At 39.0% G+C, this 17,645-nt stretch overlaps 1 protein-coding gene across 2 annotated transcripts; it reads right to left on the reverse strand.

Moving 5' to 3' along the window:
- Positions 1 to 1,139: 1,139 nt before the first annotated feature.
- LOC110056945 (uncharacterized) lies at positions 1,140 to 16,936 on the reverse strand. 2 transcript variants are annotated; one of them, XM_020763506.2, is made up of 10 exons: positions 16,734 to 16,936; positions 6,897 to 8,102; positions 6,222 to 6,499; positions 5,763 to 5,852; positions 5,432 to 5,551; positions 4,872 to 5,016; positions 4,226 to 4,358; positions 3,508 to 3,632; positions 2,887 to 3,000; positions 1,140 to 2,547 (listed from the first exon to the last, which is right to left on the reverse strand). In XM_020763506.2, the coding sequence occupies exons 1-10, from the start codon at positions 16,780 to 16,782 to the stop codon at positions 2,447 to 2,449; spliced, it is 2,361 nt and encodes a 786-aa protein (XP_020619165.1). In that variant the 5' UTR covers positions 16,783 to 16,936; the 3' UTR covers positions 1,140 to 2,446. The 2 variants fall into 2 exon arrangements, with proteins under 2 accessions (XP_020619165.1, XP_020619166.1); XM_020763507.2 differs by lacking the exon at positions 16,734 to 16,936 and adding an exon at positions 11,260 to 11,463.
- Between the last annotated feature and the right edge of the window lie 709 nt (positions 16,937 to 17,645).

Genomic DNA, 17,645 nt, shown 5'->3' on the forward strand with positions numbered 1-17,645 from the left:
CAAATGCTTTTGCCTCTTAGCTTTATTTAGCCTCCCACACAATACTTTGAATTTCTGAAAAATTTGGCGGGGCTGTGCGGCCCGCTTGCCAAAGCACTTACCCTATTTAAGACCAAAGTCTGCGATTTTTCTAACCTATTTATGGCCTGACCCTTAAATTAATACCCTGTTTCAGACCTGCCGTACTTCTCTAGTTCAGAATGATGTTAAAGGTAATGTGAATGGTTTTAGTTGCTGGTCTTATCGATAATGATGAAAAAAGTAGCTTCTTCTTGAGACCAAAATGACCAAAATCGATACTCTACTTCTGACTAAAATGTCTTAAAAAAACATGTCCCTCTGACGCTGGACGTACCTATTTAGCCGATATAAGGGAGCATCTCCCCTCCCAAGTAAATACATCACAAGTAAATACATTTCGAAGCGCGTTGACTGTAACAACTGATACATGTGTAGACAACTTAAATTTATTGGCCCTTTCTCTTTTACAATAGGTTCAGTACTAAACCTCACCTGGCGGAAAACCCCCAGGTTCTGACAACTGAGCAGATCAGTGCGGTACTTCTCATGCACAAGATATCAAAACCCCGGCCTTTCTCAGACTTTGAATACCTTTCCGGAAACGAAACACCATTTCTTTCTGAGAAATAGCTTCTTGTTGCCACCGTTTTCGTGGTAAGAAGTGCGATCACACCATAAAGCAAGCTGTCGTATCTCGTCCCCAGTTTCCACTCTCTACGCATGGAACGCCTAGGACCATGACCCCCCTTTTGGCGAACAAGAACGCCTTGCATTTAATAACTCGTTCTTTCCTACAAAACCCGAGTAACTAACAGGCAAGCTTACTTCTGAAGTTTATAACGTCTTATTTTCGGTATATATTTACCCAGACGACTCAAATGCACTATCCGTCTGACACGTATTATGCACGAGAAGCAGTCACGCAGTTGTGTGTTCCAGTTCGCTTTGTAAGGTGTTCGTTATATCTACGTCAGTATGAAGACAAAATTAGATGTCACAGAAATTTCAAAAAAATAAGTGTCTGGTATTTAATTGTATTTGTTCTTTGCTATAAAAGGGTCAACAAGAAATTCTTAAGATTCTCTGGTGATGATTCAACACACAGCAAACTACAGATCTTAATGACTACCTGACATTTATTTCTCCCACCAGTTTCGTCTGATAGCTTCAGACATCATATTCGGTGTGTTAAGTTGAACAAAATAACTAGTACAAACTTAGCTTATGCTAAATCTTTACTTTACAAAGCACGTCCCGTACGTGTTGAATGTGTCTAGGTATTTAAGCTTGGTACTGATTTGGGGGCTCATGGATTTAATTTAAATTCGTTAGCCCTCGATTTTGTACATTATTTATTGAGGTATTATTGAGTTACATGTAAACATGATTGAATAATAAGATTTGCAAGATTTGATATCTTGTTTCCTATCACTAAATTGTTCAGACTAATTAAGCATACGTGTTGATCATGAGCCACTCCCATTAATTCAAATTGCATGTTTTTCGCAGTTCCTTCACAAAAATGCCTAATTCTCTTAAGGCTAGCTCATTAAAAGGCTACAAAATATATAAATGGATAAATATCATTCGAAGTTCTCTGAAGAGTCTTAACTTGGACTTTCTACATCTCAAGATAACTTACTACATTCTGGATCTCGTTTTACTTCCTTGTTGGAGTGGAGAAGTTCGTTCATCTGTGGTGTTGTTGGCGATAGAGGGAGAAACGGTGTGCGCGTTTACGGGGAATCTACTTAAAGGGCTGTTGCACTCTTCTGCGCATGTGCGGCTGTCCAATTGTCAAAGTTACTAAGTTATAACAACACTATTATATTTAAAAATTACTTGTCGTGAGTGATTGGTTTTTATAACATGTTGAGGACGTCCAATTTTACTACGATATTGACAGAAGATCGTCAAATACGTTGATGTCCTCACGGACAGTAGAAGTGGCTATTTCCTTAGAAAGGGTCAAGGGCAGGACAATAAATTCCGTCCCGTAGACCCTTTATTCCCTAGTTAAGTGCCGTACATGTGCATTATCGTGACAAAAGCCCTTTGCAAAAGAAAGTTAAGATTTAGATATTGTTTTGCCAAAAGTTTTTATTGGTAACATTATAAACATCTATCTTTTCGACGCTTTTGACACGTTCCCGGCCGTATTAAGCTTAAATTTGGAGACGGGAAGAGAGGGATTGGTGCTTGGCCATTTAAAACTCCCTAAGATGGCTGGTAAGTTTACGCTCTCCGAGCACTTTATACACATTTGTGTCCATACATGCACGTCAGCTTTACTCGAGTCCATCGTGTTATCTTGTTATGACATATGCATATTGCTACAGCAAGTGGAAGTCTGATGACAATGACTGTTCGTTTCCTTCCTCTTGACTGTCTGACAGAGTGACATATCGGCGCTATGTTGAACTGTTTATTCCAGATACGCATATGTAGTAAGTAAAACCATGTTAAGAATGACGTATATGTTCACGTGATTGATTCCTGCGCTACCACCTCTGACTCTCGTTGGTGCTGAAAAGAATGAAGTATAAGCTACGGTCAATATCTATGGTCATGTACTGCTTGGAAATATAATTAGCTGCCGAGGTCCCTTGTTCATAGTCTATCTCTACAAAGGTTTAGAGATGGGTGCTGCTCTGTTCTGTTCCGATCCGGAAACCGGACAAATGCCTGAGAAGTAAATTAACTTGTCATGTTGAAAATGGGATAAGCGATACTCATATTCTTCAAATTTTGCAACAGTGTTCAATTAGATTATGACAGCTCAATTTTATCATCATCAGAGCCTCTGTTGATATGTTTAATTAGGCCTTTAGGTGCTCATACCACACACCAGCATTTTCTTCTTACCTTTAGGTGAAGAAGGAACGCGACATTTGCTTCTTGGCTGAAACTCCTTTAATTTTCCCGGCGTACGTTGCAAGATGAGGTCGAATGCTTGGGAGGGTTCACTGGCTTGTCTTTCTGCGATAAAACCAAGAACAAGGACGTTATTATATCTTTCAACCTTCTGATATTAAGAGCTAGAACTTCTGAAAAGCTTTTCATAAACGTTAGCTCAACACTTCATGATCAGTCACAAGGACTCAGTGATCGCTAATACAAGGGAAAGGAAAGACTGTTTTGATTAACGATCAAAATTTGCTTATTAGAATTAGGACGATCATATGGAGAAAAGACCGGGAAATTTGAAGTAAGTTGGTCTACCGACAGCATTTCCACTAAATGCCATAAAAAAAAGTATGTAGGAAAATTCGACCAACCGCACGACTTTGGGCACAGATGAATAACTGATTTCAGTTAATTCGAGACCGTTTGAAGACGTAAACGAGAAAATAAAATCAATAATAATAAAATAGTGCAGTCTGTACAAAAAGTGATCATGTATTATTGTAATTTGCCATGAAGAAAAAATACAACCTCTCTCTGACATAACGAAAACACCTAATGTAGTGAATGTACTGTACTTACCATTTCCAATAATTCCAAATTTGACTGTCTTACAGCCTGCAACGCCACTGTCCTGTGTTCGAATGTAAAACAACCGCCAGTCCGGGATATTAAGAGCAGCAGAAACCGTTTTTGCGAAATTCATTCTGCAAAAGGAATAGAAGGTGACAGTTAGTTAACAGTACTCGGTAGTTTTTGAACGAACAAAGAAAATTTCTTTTCCAGTTATAACTACCTTAAAGGCTTGTCCCCAGATATCTATATTGGGCAAGTTTGTTTAGTTCGTATTGTGGGCATATTGAACGAGACCTACATTCCTCGATACGAACCGAACAAGCCAGGTTCATAAAGAGTTTATTGTAATGGCTCTTTAAAACTTGCTGAAGAATTAATGCATCCACTCTCGGTTGAAAGGGTAAACATTCTTGCCTCTTTCAGGTCGCTCTCAGAATTCTCCTTTTCGCCGTGGGCCATTTTGCCATACAATATTGAAACTGCTATTACAGACCCTCGCAGTGTTGTCGAGCAAGCAAACGATTGATTGATTGATTGATTGATTGATTGATTGATTGACTGATTGACAGACGGACTGACTTACTTACTTACTGTTTGATCGGTTGATTGACTGATTAAAGTATTAGTTGCAAACTTGCTAGCTTGCCTGCTTGATTGATTGGCTGTTTAATTTTTGTTCAACTGTCAAATGTCATAATTGAACCCTCTGCTGGCTTCAACTTACTTGGAAAATGTAGCTGCCTCAACATGTTGCAGTGTTTTCTCTACATATAAAGAAGCCACTGGTTTGATGGTAGCACAGCCAAGACGAGACCCACCGCCGTTCTCTGCATGCACTACAACTCCTCGTCCAACAACTGAAAGAAACATTAAATTCAAAAGATTACTCTCAGTCATCATAAACGTGAATTAACAGGTAAATAGTCACGGTGTATTACTACCATTTCAAAGCTAAGAATCACAACTTCAGAAAAACTTAGACAACTCATGCTGTCTTATGAAGTGCATTTTTATTTCTCTGAAGCAACCACACATGTTTCGTCAGTGAAGACCTTGATAGGGTCCAATCATGTGAAAGCAATCGGTCGTCAGGGAACAGATGTGTGTTTTTTCCTTTATGGACGATCTAACACCCGTAACGTCTTTAAATTAAAATGGTGTTAACTTTTCCTATCAAACAAGAGTAAAGGATTGAAACCGAGTGGTCTAGTCTTGTGATTCGATCATTTTTGCTACTTAGTTCTAATTCTGCTTCCTGACTGGTTACATGCCATATCTGGCCTTTACAAATTCCAGGCTGATCAATCAAGTTGACACATCTTAAAAGAAAATCAGTAAAAGGTTATAAAAATTCTTACATTGTTTCTTACCTGACATTTCTCCATATAAGGGAAGATCAGGATCGGTGTAGAACTCCTTTCCTGATCCAACGTTTAACATGGCATGCTTGCCAGATAAATCACCGACTTCGCATCTTAGCATATTTCTGGAAATGCAGGTGGACTTGTAAGTTCCCTGGGTGAAAAAAACGGAGGAAATAAATAAATAAAACCACTCAGTGATCTTTGTTCCAGCACAAACACAAGTACCGTATATTATCGACCTAATGCCGTTAAACGTTGCAACAGTCAAAGGATAACAACTCTATCCTCCGTAGGAAAATCGATGTCGACTGGAACATTAACCATACAGCGCTCACAAAAATGAATAGAAAAGTTCGAAAAAATCTCGAACCTATAAACAGTGTCATAAGCACAGGGTCAAATACTGCCAAAGTATGGCTTTCTTTGTGCCTAATAGGCTGTGTTAGGTTCGTAGCGTACCGCCATCGTTCTTCCCGCGGAGAATTAGGGGCAGCTCCATACACAAATTTTGGCTTAAAATAACTCTTCTTTCGTATAAATTGACGCCCTAGCGCCATGATACTTACGGCTAAATCGACCAGATAAGGGTTGTAATGTCCTCCTAGACTCTTACATCTCTGACCCATCTCAGCGTAAGTGTCATTTCCTTCAGGGTTGACATGTACGTGCCACTTGTGATCCATACTCTGATTACGACACAAGTAAAACAATTAGTGCGATTCTGCTTTTCTGATTTTGCTTTTCGATTGAAAATTGCTCTAAATGTATTATTAATGGGGCCAACTGAATGTTTGAAATAGCGGTATAGGATATAACGTCTTTTGAAAGGGAAAATAGGTAATCATAGACGCTGAATCAATTGAAATCCGTGGAAGAGTTGTTTGTATCGGATGTTACCTTTTTGCTGGAGTTGGAAGCGTAATAGAGATCAACGTAGATAGAAGTTTCCTCTGACGTCATCATCATATCATTGGACTTGTACTGAACCTGTAGGTTGAAGCAGAGTTGTTTATAATATAAGTCAACTGGGAGGTCTGACTTGATTTGACTGACAGCTGAAAAACGACCGCAGTTGGCCTTCTTAGGGAATAGAGATTTAACGAAAAATGGTTTCCCTGGGGCAAAGTGAACTGCCCACGGTTATGAAGGGGTGTCCGTCCATAAGGAGAGGTTCGGCTGTACTAAAAAAAGAAACTTGCCAAGAGTATACAACCCTCCTGTTATGGTTATAACAAAATACCGCAGTTGTCTGTATCAGAGGGAAGAGAGATTTAACGAAATATGGGCTCTCTGGGGCAGAGCGAACAGTCCAAGGGCTCTATGGAGAGGTTCGGCTGTATACTGAAAATAACTTACCAAGAGTACATAACCCTTTAGAGCTGGTCCTGTGAACTTTATCATGGTTTTCATAACAAACATATTGTCCCCGTCCGCCACCTGGAAAACATCTGCACACACCCATCTCGCACTTCCCATCACCTTCATCTTGTGGATGACAATTGATCGACCCTGGATGCTATTTTTGCCAAATAACGGAAGATTGTAGTCTACGTGTACCCCTCTGTAACTTGAGAGGTTTAGAAAGGTTCCATATTTTCCACTCAGGTCACCGACTTCGTATTCATCATCGGTTCCTAAGAAAACAAGGTTTGCTAAATTTCTCTTGGCCGAATCAATCGATTATTTGACACTTGACTAGTTGGATAGTTATATAATTTGTTAAAGTTTCTTTAGAGGAAAATCAGCTCACGTTAGGTTTGGGTCAGATAAAAAAACGAGGCGTGAAAAGAGCACATGTATCAATTATTAAACCATCCAATGGAAACTGACACTATTATGTGATTACAACTTACGGCTAAAACAGTCCTTAGCTCTCATCACGGTTATAAAAAGAAATCATAACAAACGGGGATCTCAAACACTGTTGAATTTACAGATAACCTTTCAATTCATTTAGATATTTTCTAGGCGGACACAATGATGTAATAAAGGTTACAGATTGTGCAAGCATGAAATTCTTCCACAACTTACCAGTTCCTGGGGCAGGACTGGATCTAACGTCCACGCCAAAAGGATTCCAATGTCCTCCTAGATTGCCTCCAGCACAAGATTCCATTCCTGTGTATTGCATCTGCCACGGCATGGGATAGTTGTGGACATGGTATCCTTGGGATTCCTTTCTTAACCCAGTCACATCTATTTCTGTTATGGAGGGATCGAACGGGGACGCCTGGGTAATCTTGAAACCCCCACTTACGCCATCATGGACATCTGGCTTGAATGAAGCTTGGAGAACCCTTGGCTTCACTTTCATGATCTTGGCGCAGGCAAAAGGTGTCTGTGGGTCGTCCGTTGAGAACAAGACTATTGCCTTACCGATAACACTATTATCACCGCTCAGTGGCAAGTTGGTGTCAGTAAAGGCAGCTTTAGTTTTGGATTCGCTTTTCGTCGCCATAGAGACGGTGACATTTCCGTGTTTGGAGGTCAAATCACCGATAGAACAATTTTCGTGCCGTTTCTGGCTACAGTTTTTCCCATCAGTGTTATCAGGATTGAAAATAGCACTAAGGTTATGGCAAGAAGCTGATGCTTGAATCTGCCAATGAAACTGTTTTTGTGTTTCTGCATCGTTGACGTAGAAAAGATTAGCAAAGACAGTGGTGTCTGAGTGCTCTTCAACTTGTCTCAAGTAAACGGATCCCGCCACTGGGGCCTTGAAATACGCTACGGCTGTCAACATGGATTGGGTCGGAGTAATCAGAGCGCATGCCTTGGGTGTGTTATTACTGTACAGTACTAGCGTCCTACCCATGATGCTGTAAGGGCCCATTATTGGAATCATCAAGTTCTGGTTTGAATAATTTTGCTGTGCTGTGTTGGCGTCCAGGCTTCCCAGCTTACCTGTCAAGTCTCCGATAGCGCATGCGTCGAACCTGGTGTCATTTGACAGACTGCACGTACCGTTGTAGTTTCTAGATTTCATAGCCATCATGGGGTCAAAAAGTCCTCCTACTGCGCCTGCGGTACAGCTCATGTCTGCATTGCCATAATATATCATGGGTAGTTGTTGAATGCTCCATGTCAGAGTCTCGTTGACGCCAGTTAGGTTGACCATGATGCTTGTGGCATTATGTCCGTGTGGTTGGGAAAAGACGACGTCACCCTTTATTCCACTCATGCTGAAAACGGCTTGTAGCTGATGACTGGTGGCCGATGAAGACCTGATTATACATCCTGTAATGTATGAAATATAAAGATTATAAAGACAGCCTTTTTTCATCTTTCCCGGACACAAATGCGTAAGGTACACTTGAAGCCACTTGAGGCTCAGTAATATTAATCTAGCTCAGGTGGGACCCATGAAAAATACAATATGATTATCAAGTGACGAACGAATGAAGTTAGAAATGGTTCTTTGCATTTTGTCACCCTCTATTGTAAACGCCCGCTCGGAGTCTCAATTCTTCTGCAAGGCTAAGAAAGTTCCGATCGGAAAAGTCAGTTGTCCCGCCCACGCCATTACTCCAGGGGTAATGCTGAGACGGGAGATAACTGCCATTTCAGGCTAGAAGGTTCCACGCTCGTACACACGCAGTAAGCGCTCTCTCGAAAAGTCGCGGATTTACCATTGATACTTTTCTACCATGCGATTAATTTATCAACTTAGTTCAACTGAATACATAACGAGCCGACGCAACGAAACGCAATATCGGCTAACATTGGGCGGAAGCCAAAAAGTCCTCAGAGCCGGGGGTTGAATTGGAAGCGCACTCGTTCCAAGAGTAAATTTGTCTTTACAGTGACTGTATGTTGCAAAAAGACAAAGAAAAATTTAAAAACGGCTCACATCTAGGGTATGAAGGACTGCAACAACACCAACAGGAGTCTAACCTTCTTGTTTACGCTTGCATAAATTAAAACGCATGAACAAGTGCTTTGTTTGTCTCTCCACAAGTGGTTCCGTAGTCTCTCTGTTGTTTAACGATTAAAACGTTTTGTTTCAAGTACTACACTAAAAGCCATCATTGTAACCTCTGAAGGCAAATACATTCCAGTAAGCTCTCTTAGCCAAACTATGCTCACAGTCTGGTATAGGTCTTTTTGTGCAAACATATGCATAAGCCTGGGGCTAATAGTATTTTATCAGTATATATCACCACAAGCAATGAAAGTTCGAAATTTAGTTGCCAAATCCTTAGACTTCGAAGTAATTTTTTCCTTCCTTACAGCTCGGTCAAAACTACCGTAACGGATAACTTCGCTCAGCGTAAATGCGATGATATTTTTTAAGAATTTGGAAGTGCACGTGAGACAAATATATTAAATCTACATCAGTATTTATTGGTACTCTTGTTAACTTGAAAAAGTCTTGTAAGAAGCTCGTTTTGCTTCAGTACAGTATAGTACAAGAAAAATTGATTTGGACCAACGTACTTTCGTGATTCCGTTCTGCTCCGGATCGTGAGGTTTGCGTGCTGTTCCAGATAATTAATCGGTTAATGAGTCGTTCATTTCGTTAATGGAAGAATGGTTTGATGGCCGAGCCGAACTTGAATAATGGCTCAGGATACGAGCACCCATGAATTTGTTCATTTGATAGGTCAAGGTCGAAGTAGTAGAGAGGAAAAATTGACAAAAAAACACGTGAAAGTTTGAAAGAGAGTGGTGATAACACGTGTTTGATCGTGGGCGTATAAGCGTTGTTGTTGTTTTGTTGTTGTTCAACTCTAAACCTCAGCAGATTTGCAAAAACAGAAAACCGGCCAGGAAAATAGAAATTCAAGGCTTGCATTTTAACGTTTATCTTTGCAAAAAGTTTGTCGAGATTGTCAGGCATTGAAACGTTTTTCTCGTCGTCCAGTAAAAACGTGCTGAAGTGTGTTTTAAGTCACGTTTACATGATAAGGTTGAAATCCCTGAACTATGAGACCCTATGAGGTTCGTTGTAATTTGTTTTAATCCTCACTATTGGCGCTGTTTAATGAGTAATTACATCTCTCCGTCAATTCTTGTACTCAACCAAGTTTTGACTGAGGTTTCCATCTCTCCAGAGAATATTGCAAAGTGATTTGGGCACTATTATACGGCGACCAAGTCCAAAATGGAGAAAGAGCAACAAAGGAAGACGATGAGAGCAAAAAACAAACAAAAACCGAGCAAATTGAAGGGAAAGAACTCGAAGCATCGCCATGAAGCCAGTGTTTAGTTGACGATGATCAATTTCGCGGCTTCAGTAAAACTTCCTTTCGAATATATTGCATCATGTTCTTAATCTCTTCAAACTAAACCAAACCGGCTAAACAAACACTACAGAGTAAGTCAATATAGTTGTGCTTCCTTATTTTATGCAGATTTATCTTCTCGCGAACTCTACGCAGTCACGAAACTGATGTGTATGAAATATCTTTGTACACGCGACACAGAGTAGATAAACAAAATACACCAAACGGGTCATTTCAGACTAACTAGTGAGTAACGTAATACTTATTTATACTCAATTTGACCTTATGATGTAAGCTTTTTGAGACAGCGCCGAATCGATGGGTCTGGAAATATTTCGTAAAGAGGTTGTTTAGGATCTTGACTTGGCACATCACAGCTGAGAAGGAACTCAAAGTTTCCTGTAGAAACTCGAAAACTTTCAAAACCAAACTTTAAACGGCATCAGAAAAGACGAGAGACACTTAATCTACTTTTTATACAACAGTGAAACGGTCAAAATGTTACAAGATGCAAAGCTAATCAATATTTCACATCTGACTTGTGTTGTATGATATTGGTCCGAGTCAATGTAAATCTAAGTTAAGCCACGTGAGCAGTGACCATGATAGCTGAGTTGTTTACCTTCTTTGTGCTTTCTTTTTTGATCAGATTTTTTAAAAAACTGTCCACATATATTACTTCTTCTTAAAAGGTGCGATTTCCAATCGGCGCAAATTAATTCAGTGTTTAAAAAATTAAAAGCTTGTTAACGCTGAATGTGATTAACAATTCTTGAATGCCTGGTGCCTTCTTTGCACTAAATGTCGTTTAGAATAACCCTGGACCACATATTTTCTTGCTTGTGATTGTTTTTCTACTCTTTCAATTAAACGCCCTGATGTTGCACACTGTTTCTGAATCCCGGTGGTCTGTCTCAATCGATATTAAAATACGACTCGTGAATTTACTGGCGCTTTGAACGTACTAATGACCCTAAGTAAATCTATCTTGTGTTTTAAAGCTCTAATTATAAGTTACGGGGTTGAAAGCTTAACTACCGTTATCATTCTGCAGTTCAACTAAGGACAAACTAATTTCTGACTAAATTTGTCACAGGAAAATATCTCTTATCTCCGACATTTCCAAAACAAATCAGTCGGAGACCAATAATCAATGGTAAGCTTCTCACCTGTGTAGACAAGGACTGCAAACTTGACAAATGCTGAAGTCATGGTATCGGGAAAGGCGGATACTCCTCCGGTATATTTTGTAAAAAGAAGGCTCACCTCTTGCTAACACGAACGAACTGGCTTTAACTCATGGGTTACTGAGACTTATATATACAGTCAGTAACAAAGAGGAACTAAATTGAAGGTAATTTATTATCTATTGAGGTCACCATTTGCTCGGTAACGAGCTATTTAATTATCAAAAGGCAATTGTTAATCAAGAGAATCGAGGCGCTAATCACGTCACAAAAGGTCGCGTATTCAGTGCTGGAATATTTTCGCCAATGAGGTCAAACCGACGAAAATAAAACAATCAGTTGTTTTATTAGTTCCGAAACGAACAAAAAGACACGTAATCTTGCAACTGAAAATATCTCACACAGTGTGCTACTTAATCTATTATTTGATTCCTTTTACACAAACGATGAACAGTTTAAGGGGTGATTAAAGCCGAAACAAAATTGAAAGATTATGAACCGGCGTCTTAAGCCAGTTTCTAAAACAATACTAACTGACGTGGAAGCGTGTTTAAGACGAGTCCTTCACAAAATGACAAGAAAAAAACACATGTAGTTAAATATTGAGTGTAATCTAATGGAATACACCCCTTAATACAAATTATATATATTTCTTGTTTGAATACAAAAATAATTTTTTGGATTATGTAACAAGTCGTTAATAGCGCCATGAAAAGAAAGAAAATGTGAATGACTTTGAGCTTTTATCGTCATGGAGGGTTTTTCTATTGTTTGGGCCATCCTGTCAAGAAGACAATGATCTTTTCCATGTTTGCCTCTTACGCTAAGTGTACATACTTATTCCTTTCAACTGGTTCTGCGTGGTCAGCTTTGCGTGATTCCCTTTGGTTTGACATCCATGGCCAAAGTCCAATAATCGGAGACGTCATGTGGTCATCACGAGCACACATCAATATCACATATTTCTATCAAGACTAATGACATATTTGTATTTTTGCTGTGGTTTTTAAGAAACTGAAGTAATGACGTTTATTTAATTGGAAATGGCATGCCCTTTTCCCTTTTGAAGCAATTTGACTGGGTGGATAATTAGTTTCTGACTTCATACTCGAAGGCACTGTTCCGTTGCCTACACTGAGTATGTAACCGATATTCACGGTCAACTTATTTTAAATCAATCGGTCTGATAGGACGAAGCATCCATACACTATGGAACCCTGACAATAAACAACGCAGGTCCTTTAATATCGATATCGCAGATATTGCATGATCGGGGTTGACAACCCACAACTGAAGATTTTAGTTCTCTTAGCTTGTAACATTTGATAGCCGGATTACGTGACAATTCGATCTTTTGTCGCTAATAATGGCTTGGACCTTGTCGGCTGTTAGTAAAGCAGTGGCTGTTTGTCAGCTTAAGCCTAACACAATTAAAATTAATTTTGAGCCATTCAGTCGTCAGTCTGCTGTTTGGCTCAGTATTGTTAGAAAACAGTTTTCATTTCTTTTGTTACGTTATCAGTTTTTTTTTTCCGTTAAACAAGGTACTTGAAAACGTGGGCACGGTTCTTAAATTCAGTCTCTCTTTGCCTAATACCAATCACATCCAGCCTCTACTTTATGGCAAAGATATTCTGTGTTTTCAGGACCGATTCGAAAGGATTTGCAGTTGTCTTAGTAATGGAAACCGACTGTTCAAAATTTCTCCGTTAATTCCCTAAATTAACCTCTAGAAATTAAAAAAAACCCACAACTTTTCCAGAAGCTTGAATCAAAATACAAACATGCAGGTGCAATATTGACTGATTTGTGGTCTGTGGTCTTAAAATTCTTACCAATCAGTCTAAATTAGTGCTAAGATTATGCCACGTTTTTCGGTATTTCTGGACTCGACGATGTAAAAAGCTGGAACAAGCAAGTGACAGTTCGGTCATGTTCCACGCCAAAGAAGGATCTGACAATAAGTTAAATCAAATAACCGGACGATAAGAAAAAAAGCTTACGAAAGTGAGCGTGTTCCGCCCACTCATGCCTATCAAACACGCGTTAATTCAGTATTATTGTTTGTATCCCAGCTTTGCCAAACTGACATAAGTTAATGCGAAAGTTCTCAGTCAAGCCTGCTGATCATTCAGTTGCATCATTACAGGGACAGCCTGTTTCTAAACCCAACACACAACTTTTGAACTCCACTTTGAGAAACAAAGGTTCACAAGGAAAGTATAACACCGGAAAACAAACTTACACGTCAATTGTATGGTGATCGTTCGAGTGGCTAGACGCGGCCACTTGTTTGTCAAGTGCTGCTCCATGCCTCAATATCAAGGTGCTTCAAGATTGTTTGTAAGGAAATATGTTTTGCGGAAAATATATGCAATAAACATAGCCATTGATTCTCACAGCCTTTGTTCCAGCTTTAAAAAAGGTTAAATCAGCAAAACAAATGTTTTGCTAGAAAAGACACATTTACGTCAGCGAGCGCAATGTTATTGAGTCATAAAACTAATATCGATGATGCAGTCTTGTTCTCTTTTGGTCGTTAGCACGTATTAAATTTTTTAAGAAAATATTTCATTGGTCTCCCTCCTGTTTTACAGAATCCATAGGCGGCCTCAAAAAGCTTCTAAAGGAGTTTCTTTCGAAACCTGAGCTTCAGTGATTAAGTTGGTTATTTTGATTTCTCGGCGTTAGTTCACCTGCCCTTTCATTTTTAGTAAGTGATCAAGGTGGACTAAAATATATATTCTTTCCAGACAAAAGGTGAATCCCTAGTTAGTCCCTCCTTAGAGCACGCCAAAAACAAGCAAAAAAAGCGAAAATACAGTAATTGTCTACGACAGTGACGTAATTTTGTAATTAGGTTTGTTAGCGGTTTATTTCTAAATTGGACTAAAGTTAGCTTTCTAGTTAATAGAAACGAATACAATACTTTGTTTATGGATTGACGCAGTTTTGTAATTGGGTTTATTCGCAATTGATATTTAAGTTTTTATTAAAGTTGGCTTTGCAGTTAATGGCAAGGAAAGCAGATGTTCGCCATTTCCTCATCGCCCATAATACACCTTGTTTGCCCCCCAAAAATTTTGCATAAGCATTGTCGTCAGTTTCTCTTGGGACGACTGTAATACCCAGCAGAAATGGGAAACAAAGGTTATGCAAAATTTTGGAGGGCAAACAACGTGTATTATGGGGAATGTGGAAATGGCGAATAATATTTAAGCTTCTTCCTTCACAGCATGTACTTATAATAAACAATTTGACAAACTTCTGAAACGTAAGTTTTGGTTTTAAACTGTTTGAACAGTATATTCAACAGTTATACAATGTAGAAAACTGTACCATTGACAAGCCAACTACTACCCGAATGAATGCACCGATGGCGTCATCAGATTTTTTTTTTTTTCAGAGCCGGACAGGTGTCACAGTGATATGTGTATCCCCGTGATATGTGTATCCCCGCACACATATCACTAGTGACATGTGTATCCCCTCCAAAATGCTGTATGATGTATTTCGGATGCATTGGACAATTCTTTTGAAGTGCAGTAGAATATATCTTAAAAGACAAAAAAAAAAAACAATTGTTGCTGGAAATTGCTGAGTCAAGTCGCGTCTTGAAACTTATTTCAGAAAATAAAAACGTTTAGCAGAAAGCAAGGTTGTTCAAAATCAAAATTAGAGTCTATCCATGATGACTTCAAGTAGAGCTTTTAAGAAGCCTAAAGGAAGATAATGTCAAATAAAGCTAAGGGCTTTGTAGACTATGAAAATACCACTTAATCCATCCGTCCCTTACACGTGCCACGAGAACTTGTAACAAAACAGTGAAACTTTCAATGACATGTAACTAAACTGTAACAAAAGTAGTCTCAGTCTTCGTGATTTGTTTGTTTTTTGTTATAAAATGAAGAAATGTGCATCGCGGAGTAAAATTTAAATTTAAAATATAAAAATTATCGCTTTGACTGAATTTATGTTACGAACTGAAGATAATCATTAAATAGAAAAACATAGATAAAATATATTTCAATATTTAGAGTTAAGTTAAATCAGAACACCGTTTTGCTGAGTCCCCGTCGGGAACTTAAATTTTTTTTATAACCCCCCCCCCCCCACCTCCCTGCTCTACTAAGCTCCCCTCCTCCCCTTCCATGATCATTGAGATATGTTATTACAGAGAAATATGACTGACTTAAAGATGTGTACTAGTTCTTCTCCCTAGTATTTAAGCCCCCAGCTCTTAAAGAGAAAAGGGTGGGTGCAGGTCATAAAAGAGCTAGTGAAGTATATTTCTTTGTCCCACGTAGATTTTATTTTTGTTCTCAAGAAATATGCGATCCTTCTATAACTTGGTATTCATTACCTTAGGAAGCTGAGTATCTAGCAAATTCCGGTAAACAAGTCATTTGTTCTATACGGCATGATCAATGCCAGCAGTTTTCTAGTAGCCTTTACAAAAAGTTTGATTACGTTATGTCTCCCGGCTTAGAATGAAATCTCTTCGGTTTAAATCGATGGATGATCGTTAACGTCGATTTTCGCTGCTTAAATAAAGGAAGCCGCCATCCCTCTAGTCCGAAGTCATTAAAGATTTGGATCATAATCTGTTGAATTGATGACGTCACAGCCTAGGTAGGGGACATAAGAAGAACTCAAAGTTTGCCTTGAAAGAATTTTAGATTTTTCAAAACCTTTCAGTTAACCCTGACCCTAATCGTAAGGCGTCTGTAAAGATATACGAACACGGAAAGGCAAACTTTTGCATTCATTCAAATTCAATCCACATTTCACGTTTCAAGTTGTATTGCATGCGTGATATTGCCCTAAGCGGTGAAATTTTTGAGTTTAAGCTTTGTGTATAATGCATAAGCATAAAAGCTGAATTGTTAAGAATCTTTGCAGCTTTATTTTTGTTCACCATCTGAGTAGTTAAGGAGTAATCGATCACCAATGCTATCACTCAGGCAAATTCTCACAAGCGTGAGCTTTCCGCAAACTAATGAACATTTATAGCGTGAGCTTTCAAACGAATGAGCATTTATGACTGGCATGTAGAAATTAAACTCGTCAAGGCTAAATGATCAATTATGCTTGGATGCCTCGATTTTACGTCGTACATAATTTGATTTGGAGAACTGGCACACCCTTGCAGAAAAAATAAAGTTTCGATGCTTCGACAAATATTTCATGGTACATCCGTTTTTTGTTCCGTTAACCTTTTTCTGAGCAGGTAAACGTTTGCCGTGTTAATGATATTAACCTTTTAAGACTTTTAACTAGCTCTTTATAGTGTAATCATTCTTCTGTGAAGCATAAGAAAACTATTTTTTTTTTACCTAGCTAAATCTATGCGACCACAAAGAGTTGATAGGGAAAGATAGGGAAACTTAACTTTAGTGGTTACAATGTAAGTCGACTTTGCAGAAAAAAAACCAGCAACAATGTAAGCTACTCACCCAAGTAAACAAAGATTGTACAATACAGCGTGATTAATGCCGAAGACATGGTATCGGGAAGTTGGGTACACCCGCCGGACTGATACTGCGCAATTTAGGCTCTTCTCTTAGCACCTCAAATGTCGAATTGGCTTTGAGTCGAGAGTAACTTAGGCCTATAAGTCTTTTGCAAGTAGGAAATGCACAAGTGGAGGCTTTTTGTTATTTCAAGAGTTCATTCTATTAGCTCATTGTTGTTCGCTAAAAACAAAGAAATAAATCAACGACACCATACCATGCGTATTTCATTGACGGAATTTTGCGCAATCGAAAACAAATGCTAACCATGTCTTGGTGGGAGTAAAGGTGATGACGAAAAGGACAAAGATCCGCTCTAACTGAGAACATCTAACGTCATATCATGTCTCCTTTACGTGATTCCATCACGAGAGGCAAGAAAAGAAACAGTTTCGCCAAGAAAACAGCGTGCTCAGCTAAACTATGCGGTGTTATTAAACGGTCTGCTAAGTGAACCGAATCTTCTCATACTTAAAGAATGGCCTTACTTCACAAGAGATGTCACGCTTCTCTATGTGGCAGTTGTAAGCTTCAAAAACATTAGGCAGAATTCATATCAATAAGGAATCGACTTAGAATAAAGTAAATCTCCTAAAAACCTTAGGTTTGCACAGCTGTGTTCGCCTGGCTTGGCGCAAACCTAGCAGGTTTGATCGTATCCTGCTGCTTATTGAAAATGACCAAGCAAACCATCATAGAACTTTTAGCGCAGTCTGAGGCCCCTTACACACTACGCCAAAGGGATTTGAAAACGGAGGTTTCACTGTGAAAACGCATCAAATGTTCAGTTCCGCCCACACTACACCGGAGGAATTTGAAAACGCAACAATCGCTTGTGTTTGAGTAAAACACGGG

Source organism: Orbicella faveolata, unplaced genomic scaffold (genome assembly GCF_042242905.1).
Source record: "Orbicella faveolata isolate gen_17 unplaced genomic scaffold, um_ofav_v1 contig_1, whole genome shotgun sequence".
NCBI classification, from domain to species: domain Eukaryota; kingdom Metazoa; phylum Cnidaria; class Anthozoa; order Scleractinia; family Merulinidae; genus Orbicella; species Orbicella faveolata.

Bases quoted from the DNA above. Each gene is read 5' to 3' on its own strand.
- LOC110056945 (XM_020763506.2), bottom strand. From the start codon at position 16,782: ATGTCTTCGGCATTAATCACGCTGTATTGTACAATCTTTGTTTACTTG. The intron at 5,853-6,221 runs GTAAGTTATTTT...TTCAACCTACAG, and splicing joins TAAAGGGTTATGTACTCTTG to GTTCAGTACAAGTCCAATGA. The intron at 4,359-4,871 runs GTAAGAAACAAT...TGTTTCTTTCAG, and splicing joins CTTATATGGAGAAATGTCAG to TTGTTGGACGAGGAGTTGTA.